General features: G+C 35.0%; 1 protein-coding gene across 18 annotated transcripts in view; it reads left to right on the top strand.

Moving 5' to 3' along the window:
* The window catches only part of DMD (dystrophin), a 1,148,985-nt gene that overhangs the window by 819,127 nt on the left and 314,374 nt on the right, over window positions 1-15,484 (top strand). For all 18 annotated transcript variants that reach the window (XM_077781657.2, XM_021553010.4, XM_021553014.4 and 15 more), the window contains one exon: window positions 9,821-10,056. In XM_077781657.2, coding sequence (XP_077637783.2) covers window positions 9,821-10,056 — 236 coding nt within the window. The remainder of the gene's footprint in view (window positions 1-9,820; window positions 10,057-15,484) is intronic.

Below are 15,484 nucleotides of genomic sequence, written 5' to 3'. Positions count from 1 at the left end.
CACAAGCTGAAGACAAACTTGTCTAATAAAGCTTTCAGATTCAATTTTCTCTCTGCATATAGCTTCAGGAATCTCTGGAGGTCATTCACAGCATGTGCTGTAACACCAACAGGGAGAAGTAATGAAAAGCATCTATATAAAAAGCTGACACTCTGCCTTCCAAGCTGCATGAATAAAAACATAATAAGCAAGTTTAGAAACACAAATCTCTGTTATTCTCAGAATTTCTATTTTGATCTTTATAACATATCTTGATTTGAGGATTTGCTTCTGGTTTTTCTGACAGATGAAAAATGTATGCAAAATATACTTAAGCCACAAATGCCCAATTTGAATAAAAACAAAGGTTACCCCTTTATATTTACCATCCTGTTTCAGGGATCTGGCAGTAGGTTCCCCTTTGAAAGATCTGTAATAAACAGGTGTGATTGCAGTTTACAAAAGGAACGTGAACTTGTTTTTTCAGGGCTCAGCTATTAAATATAACTCAGTCTGGGTTACAAAGAATTTTTATTGTACTCATACCTATGATGAAATATAAATCAGAAAGTCAAGACAGGAGTTGGCTGCTTTGCTGCTATTAAAGACAATATGGAACCAAGGTCTACTTTTCCTATTCTGTAACAAGTTGTTGAAGCACAGCTGTCAAGATTTATGGTGTAAATAAGATTAATGCTATCATTAGTCTTTCAAAGGACCATATTTACCCATTCAATTTTTAAAATACAATCTGGTATTTTCTTCTGAGGAGCAAGCTTTGCAGCTTGCTTTCTTTCATTTAATGTCTTGATCAATAGTTAGTAGCAGCAGGACATGCCAGATTTATTTTGGTTAAATCCCATGAAATGTAAGTAATAGCATAATGTAGAATTCTTCAGAATATTATTGACAACATAGATCAGGTGAGAGCACAGATCTAAGTTACAGTTATGGTTAGAGTTTTTTATATGTCTCAATCTTGGCAACAGAATCCAGTATTGGTAATTTTCAAAATATCTGGTAAGTATCATTTCTTAAAACACAGAGTCAAAAATTTATATTAGTTTATTCTGAAAGATATGGAAAAAGATATGGAAATAGAGTTCCTAGCAAAAGAGTATCCTTAATAAAACGGTAGTTTATGCCCTTTTTCAGTTTTTCTGACTGTTTCTAGCTTTCCATCTTTAAGTCACTTTTTTAATAGTGTTTTAAACCTACTTTATTTCTCTCTCTCTTTCTCCAACTTCTTTTTGTTACAATAACCCAAATTACGGTGATATTTGACTGTCCAGATAACATCAATCTGCAAATAGCAGTAATCTCTTTATTCTGTTTCTTTTTGTATAGTAATTAGGCCTATTGACAATTACATTGTGTGAAAATGTCTTTAATTTGCTGGAACAGTAGAAAGGAACTGGTCATGCTGCACACAATCCTCTTGACCTGTCTGTTCTTTGTTGACTTGTCTCTTTAAAAGAGCAAGACAAGTCATCTTTTCCTTGTGGAAGGAGCAGTGCTCAGGGACATCCTGTTCATGCCCTACCTGAGTCTTTGACAGCCTTCCTCACACTTCTGTCGTGAGCAGGGCTGCCTCAAAGTTAGATCTGCTCTACACAGAAACAGCCAGCCCAAGAGGGTGAGCAGAGTGGAGGCTACAGGGAATGAGGAACAAAGCTCATAATTGCTTCCCAGGTTTCTGCCCTAGTCAGAGGACATGAGAGGATGACAGAAGGACTTGCTCCTTGAGCCATAGAAGGCTAAAAGGAGGAAAAGATGGCAAATGAAAACCTCTTCTATCCCAGCTGTAAAATTCTTTAGTCTGATGCATATGAAGTTTAACACTGAAATATCAGACTTGCTGTCTTTGTATCAGTTTAGAGCATCAGGGGATATGCAGTGGTGGGGATAGGCAAGAAGAGATTTGCATTACTGATGTTTTTTTAACAGGCCACACTTAAGTTCTCCAAGACAATTCTTCAAAATAAAATAGAAGTTATTTTGACCTGAAAAGTAAGAATAATATGAGAAAACTTGACAAAGGTTTCAGAAAGTAGGGCCTGGCAAGATATTTTTATAATTATGATGAAAGAACAGAAGGTGCTTGTAGTGACTTCAATAATTCATTTGTCAAAACAAAGTGTTAGTGATGACGTTGCCTTTGAACAGCTGGTTTTAAACCTGCAAAATTTTCCACTTGAAGAATAAGTGTAGACTTGGACATTTTTGCATGAATTCTATAATTCTGTTAAATTAGCTAATAACTGCACTCTATTTCACTGCTTCTTTAAGTCTGTAATGGTGTTTATTTTTTTTTTTAACTACAAGGTACCTAGAATTCAACTGTCTTCTTGCTGTTTTGTATCTGTGTACAGTATTTTACTCCCCTTTTTCTGAGTTCCACTCGGATAAGATAGCAATTTATGCCTGTTAAATCAATAAATAGATCTTAGGAAAATTAGAAGAGGTGATTTCATGGGACTGTAAAAGTTGGAGCTGCTGGCAGTATGCTTTTTTTTCCTTATATCAAAGATTTAGCTGTGAAAATTCAGTTACATCCAATAGCAGTACACTGGAAATGTGAATTGTTGTCATATAGATTGTCATCCAATTGAAGGCTGCATACTAAATCAAGGAACTTGTTACTTTTACTGACAAAAGGAATAGTGAGAGGTGCTTGCCTCATTTGTGACAGATGTTGTCACAACGTTTTTTAAAAAGCAAGTATGTGACAGAATTTGATTTTACAGCACCACAACTTCTGTAATACAAAACATTCATTTTCATGAAACTTTTTTGTAACAACTGCTCACTGGAAAAGACTCTTATCCTTTGGAGAAAGATAAACACCTTGTGTTGTGGTATAAATAATACTGCTTTTTTAAAAAAGTGTATGAAGGATTATTGGGCTACCTTTCTTTAGTTTCTCTCTGCTTAATTCTCACACTCTCTAAAAGTGATCCATTCATACCACAGCCTTTTGCTTTTCAATTTTTAGTGGCCCCATCTATCATGCTGAACTTTGCCTAAGGAAAGGCTCCTGGAGAATGCCATGACAATGCTATATTACTAAAAGGAGACTGAACTTTAGAGCAGTTTATCTTTCAGAAAGGTTTGAATGGAACAATAGGTCCAACCAGATTAATGCTACTTCTGTTTACAGATATACATTACAATCTTCAGTTGGTTTTGTACTACTTGTCCCTGGTTGAGTCATAGTCAAATTAGAATCAAATGCTGCAGATTTAAAGTTATTTCCACAAATGCAGAGCAGTCAATGGAATTCTTTATGTACACTGTGCCAGGATAATTTCCATTTATTATCTTCTTTCTTAGAGGCTTCCTTCCCAAAAAATTCTCAGTTATTACACCATTTCCAATTTGGTTTTTAGAGAGTGTTTGGGAACATAGCTGTACAGGACCACAGAAGGACTGAGACTGGAAGGAATCTCTGGAGGTAATCTGCTCCAACCCCCTACTCTGGCTATATCCCAGATATATCCCTACTATCCCTAGTCCAGATAACCTAGAGGAGGCTACCCGGGTGATGTTTCTGTGGCTTTTGAGTATTTCCAAGAGTGGAATATTGCAAACTCTCTGGTTGTACCCATTGCAGGACTCACTCAAAGAGCATTCCCTGATATTCAGGGGGAACTTCCTGTGTTTCAGTTGTGCCCATTTTCTTTTCACTGGTGAGCGCTGCTGGAAAGAGCCTGGCTCCACCTTCTGTACACCCTCCCTTCAGATATTTATACATGTGCAGGAGGTCCCCCCAAATCTTCTCTTTTCTAGGCTGAACAGTTCCTGCTCTCTTAAGCTTTTCCTCATACAATAGAGCTCTCGGTCCCTTCCTCATTGTGGCCATTCACTGGTCTCTCTTCAGTAGCTCTACAGCTGTCTTGTGCTAGGGATCCAGGAACTGGACACAGTTTTCCAAGTGCTGAGCAGTGGGGAAGGATCAGCTCTGTCCACCTCTTGGCAACGATCCTCCTAATGCATCTCATGATGTCAATACCTCCTTCACTTTCCCAGGGGTTGAGGTGAAGCTGTTGTTCCCCAGGTCCTCCATATTATCCTTTCTGAAGATAGAAGTGACGTTTGTTTTCCTCCAGTCTTCAGACACTTCTTCCTTTTGCTGTGATCCATCAGAGTTTGTAAAAAGAATTCTTGCAATGATTGCTGCCATATCCCCCAGCACTCAACAGGTGCATCCCATCAGAGCCCATGGATTTCTTTATATCTGTCTGGTTTGCTGAAGTGTTCCCCAACCTGATTCCCTTCTACAAAGAGCAGTTTTTTAAAACTCTGTCTTCTGTACATGGAAATTACTTTGAATTACCTCTTATGACCAAGGGAACTGTTAACATTCCACTTCTAGGTTACTTGCATACACAGAAAGTATTTGCAGAAAATCTTTGCAGCAACAGGTCACAATGTGAACTTTTTGCTATGTGGCACTAATTTAACTTCACCCTAAGGCTTTATTTACATTATGATGCACACGAACCAGCTTATGTGGTTTATATCACTGAAATTCTTCGTGCTTAGCAGGCTCTACCTATTTTCTGTGTTCTTATTCCTGTTGTCATTCAGTGTTGTGATAGAAGAGGTTTTCTTCACATTGAGTGAACGACATATTGAAACACACATCTTGCTGTTGTGTTTGGAGCAGCTTGGGAAAATGTGTTGTACAATAAATGGCTTAGTCACGCTCCCAGATATAAAAAGGAGGAGGGTAAGAAAATTGTACCAGACCTATCCTATGACAAAAAAATAAAAGTCTGAGAAAGCTGACACTTCTCTTCCTACTACAATTAAAGTTCTGATGCTGTTTAAAAATCCAGTAATAGTAACACTAACATTTTAAAAAACATAACTTTTGTAGTTATTTTTCAAATACAGCAGTACACATTAACTTGTAAATATTTTCCTTTTTTCCTAAGCATTTTAACCTTGACTTTTTACTCTTTTGAACTTCTAAGGGTTCTTTAGTTTCAGCCCTTTCATCCCACTGCAGACTATTTTAGATCTAAACTTTAATTAATAATCCCATAAACTATCCGCCTATTTTCTTTTACATTTAATAATTAAAATTATATATAATCCATAATGACTTGTAAAGAGTCATAAAGAACTTCTAGAATTAAAAGGTAGTCTAGGCACTTAACTTGCGTATTAAACTGATAACAGTAACACATTACGTGAATGTTCCCTAAGTGTTAATGAAACTAGATATAAAACTTTTACCCATTTATAGTCTATAAATATTGCTATGAATGAAATATACCTGATACAGTTACCAAGTCTTCTTTTTCTAGGAATTGTTTTTACTAAATATTCACAACTAAGAAAATCAAATATTGGTGTTGTATTAAAATAGAAAAGACTCACTTTGAAGCATGATTTTTGTCTTTAACAGCTGATTAGAATGTTAATAAAATGTTAATTTTGAGATACAATGCTCTAAGGATGCATATTTTCCACATATAGAACTGTGGGTGGAATTTTGTTGGCAATAATTTTTGATCAACATAAAGACTATTTTGAGTTCAGATCACTAGAAAAAAAACATTCATTACTTTCAAACTTCAAAGTTGGTGATCCTTTTTTTGAGGTAATAAATTTATATTATTCATAATATTTAATCAGAGCTCTGTTGGTCACTATTATTTTCCTTTCAGAACCCCTTTATGACCTGGAACACCTGGCAGGTAGCTGTAGCTCCTCTGCAAAAAGTGTTACTGGCAGTGAGCCACCTTGCAGGGAGGGGCTGTACTGAATGGGAGAACTTAATGTACTCTTAACTTTATTTCTTTAACGCTGAAGGACAGATAGAGATGATAAGTGATTCATTTATCACTGGAACAAGTCTAAATAAATCAGTCTCAGAACTGTCTTTCCAGATCTCTCTCCAAGAAGTCTGCTTGGAGTGTAAGGATATGATGGTGGATGCTCTAACTGTAGAAAACTGATTACAATGCCACAGAGTAAGGGGAAAAAAAATTTTAAAAAAGCAAAATACATTTTATTAGTTGACAGAATTTCACCTGTGTGGTGTTGTGGCATTTATTTTTCCAAGTTAAGCTCACAAGGATAAAGTACTGGTAAAATGACACAGAGAATTCACATTAAATAAGCCAAACCTGCCTGGTGTGCAACGTGGCACCCAGTGAACTTCTCGTTTGCCCACAGAGGGAATACACATCTGTTCTGCCACTAAAGAAGTCAGTGTTGCCTGTGTTAAAATAGCAGATTCACTGAGTGATGTTGTCTGAGTGTATAGCTCAAGGTACAGATATTCTTTCTCTGCTTGCTCAGAGTGAGTAAAAGGCAGCTGAGTTTCCTCAGCTAAAACAAGAACAAAGTTTAGTGGGTGTATATTACTGCTGTTCACTGCATGAAGGCTGGAGTCTCCTTTAATTGGTGCTGCTAAAAATGGAACTAAAAACCCAGGCTAGACCTGTAAATTGAATTAAAATGTACATCCAGTTACTGTGTTATTTCTTTGTCAAAAGCTTTGACCTAGTAGATGCAGTTATCTTACATAGTCACAACTTAACCAGCACTAAAAGCATTCAGAAGGATGGTTAGGAGCATTCCTGTGAACTGAGGCAGTTCTGCTTAAAGACTGTGCCTTGAAAGAGGTTGTTTGATGGGCTTTGAAGCTTTTGAAAGCATTGTCATTCTTCCTGTCTGTTCTGTTCTTGTTCAGTACCTAAATAAGGAATTTTATTTATTTGGACTTGTCAGTTTGACTCTGTCTTGAAGCACAACACTGAAATAAGCAGAGTAAAATGAGGGGGGGTGGCGAGGGGGGGGGGGGGGGGCGTGGAAATTCTTTCCTTGCAGTTGGCTTCATTCTGTTTTACTTGGGTTTGCATTCAGTATTTGAATTTCAATTTCATGTCACATCCAATTATTCTAACTCTTCAAGTTTAACATTACTGATTAATTTTAAGATGCAAAAAATACCAATATACTCTCAATTTCATCAGTGCATTTCAAAGTTCAAGAACAAGTAGAAGATCACACCTAATAGTCTGTGGTTTATTTTTCTTCTGTTATTGTTCTTTTTTGTTTCCCTCTTTGTTAAAGAGCAGAACATGCTATTGAGAAATCACCTTAAAAACTTTATATTTGTGTGATTTAATGTCTTAAATTCTAATTTTCCTTTTGGTTTTCATACTTATATCACAGAAGTGAACCATCATAACATTTAAATAAATTGAAAGATGAAGTCCTTTATTTTTTTTATGACCTGTCTCATTAGGATAGAATTTATTACTCGCATATTTGAACAAAAAAATACTCAAGTTTCACATTTATAAATTAATCCTCCTGAGAAAAATCCAAAAACAAACTAAAAATATAAAGACTTCAACAAAAGTAAAAAACTGGCCCCTTTGAGTCACAGAAACTGTCAGTGCAGTTCTGTATAAATTTCTTCAGAATGAGATCTTTTCCTACATATTGTGTTGATAGTGTTAATTTATATTTGTCTATTATTTTTATTTGCTCATTTATACAGTTCTGTTAAATGAACTGTGTCATATCTATGCAGGCACGAACAAAGAGAAATATGGGATAGGTACTGTTGTAAGTGGCATTTTTGTTCTGAGGGGAGATAAGTGTCAGAAGTGAATCACTATAAAAACACTTTCTAAAGGTATTTTTTAGAAATAATTTGATAACTCAAATAATAGCCAGTCAAACTGGAACAGATTACTGCCATCCTTAGAAGATGCTGGTAGATGGTGGTAGATCTTGAATTTTTTAGAGAAGATATTACACTGGACTGTTGCACTTCTGCCAGTACCTTATAATCTTCTTTGTCATATTTGAAGTTTCTTGATGCAAAAGAACTACATCAAGGAAAAAAAAAAAAACAACAAAATAAATCAAACAAAACAACACAAAAACTAACTCAATGGATTAAAAAAAACAAAAATCCATAAGCTAAAATCCAGATCAGTAAACCCATAAACATTAGAAGATTAGAAGCATCCTTTTATGAAATGGCTGCCACTGGGGGAAGAATAAATAAATAGATATTAATTGGTGAACTTGTGATTGTGTACTCGGGTCAAAATACGTGAGAGGCAAAGAGATGCCTAAGTCTACTCGTGGATGTCCCAGTTTAGAAAATTGTTCTTCAATTTACCTGAATACTCATGAGGAGAAAAATTTCCTCTGAGTTGAGACAACTTCTGTTATTTGGCATTCATGTGAATGCCAAAATAGGTAATTGTTCTCCTGCTGTCTAAGAATCTCTGAGGTCACAGAGGATTTATGAGGCCTTGGCTTTATGGACAAATTGTTAAACCCTGACCTACTACCTGAGTTTTCATGTTTCAAAAAGACTTTTCTGCAAAGGCATGAATGTCAATGAAAAATCATTAAACTCTCAAAAGTAATAGCATTAAAAAGCAAAACAAAACAAAAAACTTAATGTATATGGGGTTACACTGTTCTGGTGTTTTGGTTTGCTTTTGTTGAAGACAAGCTCTCTCACAGGAAGAGGGCAGGAAACTGATTTTCTCTACTCTGTAAGGGGGCTGGGGAAAATGCAAAAAAACCCATTTCAGTCCTTTAGAAATTACTGTTTGGTGGTTCAGTGCTAGAAAATGTAGAACACGCTCCACAGAACTTTTATTTCAGCCTTCCTGGTTTAGTTAATGCTGTTTCAACAGCTGATTTAGATAGAGATTCTAAAGTGTAGGTATTTAGTTTCTTTTCTAATACTGTGGAACCTCAGTGAAGCAATGACCTGTGTTCTTCTGTTTTCTCTGTTTTAGTTTTTCTTCTTTGATTGATCTTTTTAAAAAATGAGAAAAAAAAACCAAAATATAATTTAGCATAGCCTCATCTGCAATAATATAATGCATGAGGAATTGCTTTTGATTCATTAACTGAAGGTCAAAAATGGCCTAACAGTTTATAGCCATCTCTTTGTAAATAGCAAAAATCAAGGAGAAAAGATCAGTTTTGAGATTCTGAATGGTTTTATATTCCAAACTTCTCTGTTCAACTGTGTGTGTCTGTGGCACCTCTCATAATTGTTACTGCAGAGACAGAAATGCTGTTTCAGTGTTGGGTTCTTCCACATTCCAAGCAATGAATAATTTACAGATTATTTAAAAACCATAGCTAATAGATCAGGAAAATACAGCAAGAAGAAGAAGATATGTCTGCTTTCCCTTAAAAGAAAGGAAAAAAAAATCCACAAATAACCAAATAATAGCACATAATATTTTGAAGTTATGAGGTGGAAAAGTAAACAACTAGTCAAGGCTGAATTTCATGTTGTATAACCTTCCATATTGGCCACAGAGCCTATGGGAAGCACTTGGTGGTAGCTGCAAGTGAGAAGATTTTTGGTCAGACAATTTCACAACTACACATTGACTTGGACACAGTGAATGAAACTTGTTTCTAAATACATGGTCAAGCTATGGTGTGTTGCATAGTCCAACCAACTTTTTTCAATCTATCTTCTGGCATAGAGAGATTTGACCACTACTAGATTTTTGGAAAATTCCTGATGCTTCAATAACCTTTATTACACTGTGAACTTTGCTAGTGTCACTAGGTCCAGCTGATCTTCTATGAATAGAATTTGAATATGCTGAGAGAGCTGGAGGTTAAGCAGATATTATAATAGAAATATAGTGGATAAATTTAATTAATATTTTCTTTTGGTTTTGAATTTCATGTTTTAAGTAGAGATAATATTAAGAAATAGGCTTATTTCTATCTTATTCTTCCTATGGCATAAATTCTGAAATACTAAAATAAACATCACAGTTCATTTATTCAGTAACTTAAGCTTTTTTTGTTCTTTCAGTAACTCCTGGTGAAACTGTTGCTGTGGATACACAAACCAGGGTTACCAAGGAAACCACCACCTTCAAACCAGAAATGCCATCTTCTGTGCTTTTGGAGGTTCCAGCCTTGGCTGACTTCAATAAGGCATGGGCAGAACTCACTGACTGGCTGTCTCGCCTGGATCGAGAGATAAAATCTCAGAGAGTGAAAGTAGGTGATCTTGATGACATCAACGACATGATCATCAAACAAAAGGTATGAGAAACACCGATTTTTCAAGTTGAAAGCCTCATGATCTTTGTTCTGTATTAAATCCTTTCAACAAGGAACACAGGAGAGCTGATAGGCTGCAATACATGTAGTTGTCACTTGAACTACTTTATCCCATTAACACAATTATTGGATGAAATTTTTAGATAATTAATTGAGGAGGAAAGAAAAAGCATTCACTATTTTCTCTGGTATTTGAAGCAGATCTCTCTATCTTTCTGTTGTTTGTGCTGTAAGAGTATGCAAGCCAATGGTTGAAATATAAACTTCACGGGAATAAAGGAATTGCATAGTAAGCTCCAGGTTGCCAGGAAGAAGACGACCCTGTTTCACACTTTTTTCTTATGTTACTTCTTAATAACTTTTTGAGAGCCTTACATGCTGCTGATCTTGGTTTATCAAAGGCTCCTCAGTTGTCTTAACAAAAAGAGCAGCTCATTAATGCAATTGTTTTGTCAGCAAAACTGCATCACTGCATCGCTTACCTTTGAAAACACAGAAAAACAAGGAAATACATGTTTTAGGAGAAAAAAGGCTAAATTTTAGCTACTCAGTAGCAATAAAAGTAATTTTGTGTTATACAGCTCTAAAGTAATTACCTGCTTTCTAGATTTAGCATTGTTCAATATAAAAGATTTGTCTTGCCTGCACAAAACTTTTCAGTGCTAAATTTCCATTCAGTTCAGTTCTAAACTGAGTTTAGGATTCCCAATTATAAGATTATGTTGTTTTTTCTCATCATCTTCCTCCTCATAAAAAAAAAAAATCTGATTTCTTGTAAGGAAGATATTGAAGTTCTTTCACTTTCTTTAAACTAGGAATAGAGGGAGAAAAAATGTATACATTTTATTGAGACTCTGTACAGAGAGTACATTTTAAAGAAAATATGCTGATGTTTCATGGGATTCATTTTGCTTGTTTTCTTATACTTCCTTTTTTCCCCAGTGTTTTACACTATTTTTGAGAAATTTTGCTTGCTTTACCATCTAGATGATGAACATGTTAGTTTCACCTTGATTAATGATGATTATATTTACTAAGTAGAATTACATACTGCTTCATTAATAAAAATATCCTTAAAACAGAATGGATATAAGTGATAATTCCAGTGCCATCTGCACAGGACATTAGGTTAAAATAGTTATGTCATTTGGAAAGGTTGATGGGCAAAGAAGACTTGTTTGCACATTATCTTCTAGTGTTTTTCAGAATAATATTGGCTTTAAAGTTTCATATTGTCAAATACTTGGTTCAGCATTATTCAGTTTTCTTACTTATATTATACTTTAGCATATTATTCTGGCAGGCAAAATCCATAGTTTGCTTCCTTCTGCAGATGTTTTTTACTTAAATATGAGATCAAGTTATTAACGCTTCAGAATTTCAGTTAATATTATATATGTTTTAAAATTAACTACTTTGTATTTGCATTTTATCTTAGTTCAAGGCTAAAATATTTTAACACTGCTGCAGTCTGTTCTTGGCTGGGTAGCCCTGTCTCTTTTTTGATGCCATGCTGTGCTGGTAACAAAACCAGCAGGAAAACTCTTTTTTGTCATGCTTACCTCTCTAATTGGCTGTGCAACAGAATGTGACATTTAATATATTCTCTGATGAAATGGAAGAACCAATGTCTATATATAGACTGCAGTTCTGTTAGCTGTCTTCCTCTTCTCTAATGATCATCTTAATATCCCTTAAAACATGGAAATGAATGCCATGAAATATTTCATTCTTCTTGTAAATCTATCACTGGATTATTAGGTGAGATTAGCATGGACAATTTTCAAAAGTGACAAAGAATTTTTAGGTTTCTCAAAAAAAAAAAAAAAAAACCAAAACAACCTACCCTGCTTTCTAATGTGGGGAGTGTCTGCAGCAGCCTGTGAGCTGATGAAGTTGGACGTGTGGGTACTTGACTAATCTGAAAAGTCACGCCAGATATGATCTAAGTTGGAAATCCAAAAGTAGCACTTACCTCCTGATCTGTACATTCCATAGAAGATTATAAGGATATTCTTCCTGTGGTTGTAATTTAAAAGTCATTGAAAGTCACCACAATGCATCATGGTTTATTTGGAGAGTTTATTGCATCTTTACAGGTATCTCAGTAAGATTTAATGAAAGTTCCATCCTTGTAGATTGACCTGGGGTTTTTTTAAGTCAGTCCTTAGACTTTAGGTGTAAAATGCCATCTAAACACAGCCAAACACCTCCCTTATAAATATGCATCATTACAGAGATAAATGCTTAAAGAAAGCTGTTTTATTATAAAACATCTCTAGCTGCTCACCCAGAATTTAGAATGCTTCAAACAGCCAATCCTGTTGTTGTGTTATCAAACCCTTACTGGTTTTGGGTTTTGTTTCCATTTCATATTTCATTCAAAGCAGAGAGCCACATTTCTAATAGTAAATTGCAATGTCAGAGCAAACATATTAAAAGAAAATAAATCCCACATCCTGGCAGTGTATGTAAAAGGCCATTTTCCAAATCACCCAGGTGAAAATAGGTGACCTTAGGTTGTCCTTTCTTTCACAGCACCATGTAATGTTGTTGAAGCTCAATTTCTGAGGACATTTTGGTTAAGTTCACTTCAATCTGATTGTATAAAGGATCACAGACACTAACTTTGCCATATTTTTCCTCCATAAAAGTTTAAGACATCATTAGCCCTCACTTGAACTTTGCTTGGAGCTGATCTCAGTGAATTGGCACTCTTGTGTGAATAGCACATACACTGGTTAATTATAGGACAATAAAACTCAAAAAAGACAACTTTTTTTAAAAAAGGCTTATTTCAGTGGCAGCTTCCCCTTAATGAAAGAAACAATGCAAATTAAATTTGCCTAAGTGGTGCATATAATATATAGTAAAAGTAGAATACTAAAATAATAGCATAATGACTACTCATTTTTAATATACTAATAATTAATTTTTCAGTCAAATGAGTGGTATACTTCAAGCAAATGCATTACATATTTTAGTCATCTATGATTATGTATAACTTGTCAAACTCTGTATAATTAAACTAAAATACACTAATAAGTGTGTAGTAGAGATATCTAATACTAGCATTAATGTCATCTGTGTTTTCATTAAAGGAAAATTATTATATTTTTATTATCTGCTTGAAGAATGATGTTTTGTAGGATTTGATCCTTAAACAAAGAAATGTAGGGCAGGCAGATGAGAGACTTGTGTTTAAGATAAGAAATAATGCAAATAAAGTTCATGGGAAAGTCCATGGCTGTATAATATGCCATGATGTAGGGAGGTGAGGGACATGACAAAGTATGGTTTACCCAGTTGCTTCAATTCACTGTCCTTACTTCAGAAGAATCAACATACTTTATATATGAAGGTCAGGTGGAGGTTTGTCATAAAAGAGAAAATTGTGATGAACAGGATGATAAAATCAATTTTGCTGCATTTTAGAAAAATGGAAACCTTACTTAAGGCACCAACAAGCCTTTGCTCAGAAACTCTGCTTTAGCATCCTATTTTGAGAAAGGTTTGCAGCAGGAATAGATTTCTATTGAACATAGTGAATCATGGAGGCTGTGTGAAGTTTGAAGTTAATTAACAATGCTGTTCAAAGAGATCAGGCACTATAATCTCCTCAAATTCTGAATTCTGTCCATGGATTTTGCCAATATATGCTGTCCACCCAAATTTTTTGTAACATATGTAGTTGAAAGCATGCCTTTTTATTGCACTGAATGAATATAGATTTTATTTAGTAAAAGGTATTATAATAAGTAACATTACTATGGAATGGAACCAAAATCATCAATGCCTGTTTATACTCATTGATTCTAAGGATTGAATAGGTTGAATCTTCACTTTTAGGTACAGTGGAGGGGACTGATCTGAAAAAAACAGTATTTGTTTAGAATGAGACCAACCTAGTTACTGAGACTTTTAAGCAGAGAAGAGAAAAAGATACTTTCAGGTAATGATTTGTGTCATCCAAAAGTAGTCATCCAAAAAAATGTAGAGAGCTTATTTCTGTCTAATTAATTTGTCACTATTCAAAAAAAGGTAGGTTTGATCATCTGTCAGAGAAGTAAACAAATCTTGAATAAAGAAATATTTTCACTTTTAATTGAAATTGATTTTTCAATAGTTGAGAATATTTTCCAGAAAACAGATAGTAAAATAGCAGTTAAAGGAAAATATTTGTTTATAAACTGCAGGAAAAAAAGAGTTGGCTTAACTTACATTCATTCCTCTTGTCTGAGTATCTTTTTCCTATCCTTTCCCATGGTTACATATCATGCATTTTAGTATACAACTTAAATGTGCATTTTCATATGCAACCTTACAATTAATATTGAGAGAGAGCAGAAGGGGAAGTTTTCTGTCCAAACTGTGTTCCAATATCCATTTATGTGCAAATAAAAATATAGCTTTCCAAACTTATAGCCTGTTATTAGAGAAGCAACGGTAAGTTCCAAATTGAAATTTGCAGTTCTGCATTACTGGGTGTGAATCAGTGTGCCCCAGATGTGCCTGTGTTGAATGAGAAGTTGTAGTTACAGACAGAGGCTTTTGCTCTTTGCATATAGCTTTTGTCAGAAGTGTGAGCTAGACAAGGTGGAGTCTTCATCCTTTTGGCTAGTGTACTTGAAGGTCTACAGAGTTTTGCAGAAGTTTAATTTTAGTGACAAATGCATAAAAATATCCATGTATTGCATCCTCAGATAATGTACTGAAAAAAACCATGACAGAAGATTTTACACTTGTATCTGAACATTTCCAGTTCCTGTGATGTGCTTAAAGCGAAGAGTTTGCTAGTCCAGAATCCAAGTGTGGTGCCAGCTAGTTGGGAATTTACATTCACACTTTCTGAATAAAACTTCAAGAGCGTATTTGCCCCATCTCTCACTCTGTGCTGTCATGATGCTTTGAGGGTTGTTTGCAAATCTTCTAGGATCTTCTTTTTCCATGTGAATACTCAACTGCAGACATTCCCTGTGTCACTGTTGCACCAGGATAAACTGTCCTGATAAAGCAGGGCTGGAGCTGAAAGTGATTCTGCAGGATGTTGGACGGTTCACTGGTATTTTTGTGCATCCTCTCTGATACCATAACCCTACAGATGGTGTTATGGGGTTAAATAGTGTGCAAAACCTCACTTACCTCTATGAAATTCACTGTAGGATATAGCTGCTCAGGAGACACTATCATTATTTTACATGTATTTTGGAGTGTTACTGTTGTATTTAATATGGGATATCTAGTGGAATTCTTTTATGTTTTCATGCTGTTACACTTCTGAAATGACTTCTAATTTATGAAAGTACTGCAAATCTGGTTTCAGTTTCTGAAGTGGATAAAAAAACTAATACATGAACAGATTTCTAAATACATTAATGTATTATTATGAATTTAAAGTTACAACACTTGT

The sequence above is a fragment of the Lonchura striata genome, chromosome 1, assembly GCF_050655825.1.
Source record: "Lonchura striata isolate lonStrDom1 chromosome 1, ASM5065582v1, whole genome shotgun sequence".
Lineage (NCBI taxonomy): Eukaryota > Metazoa > Chordata > Aves > Passeriformes > Estrildidae > Lonchura > Lonchura striata.
The sequence above is the reverse complement of the archived record's forward strand: the minus strand, read 5'-3'. Positions and strand labels throughout refer to the sequence as shown.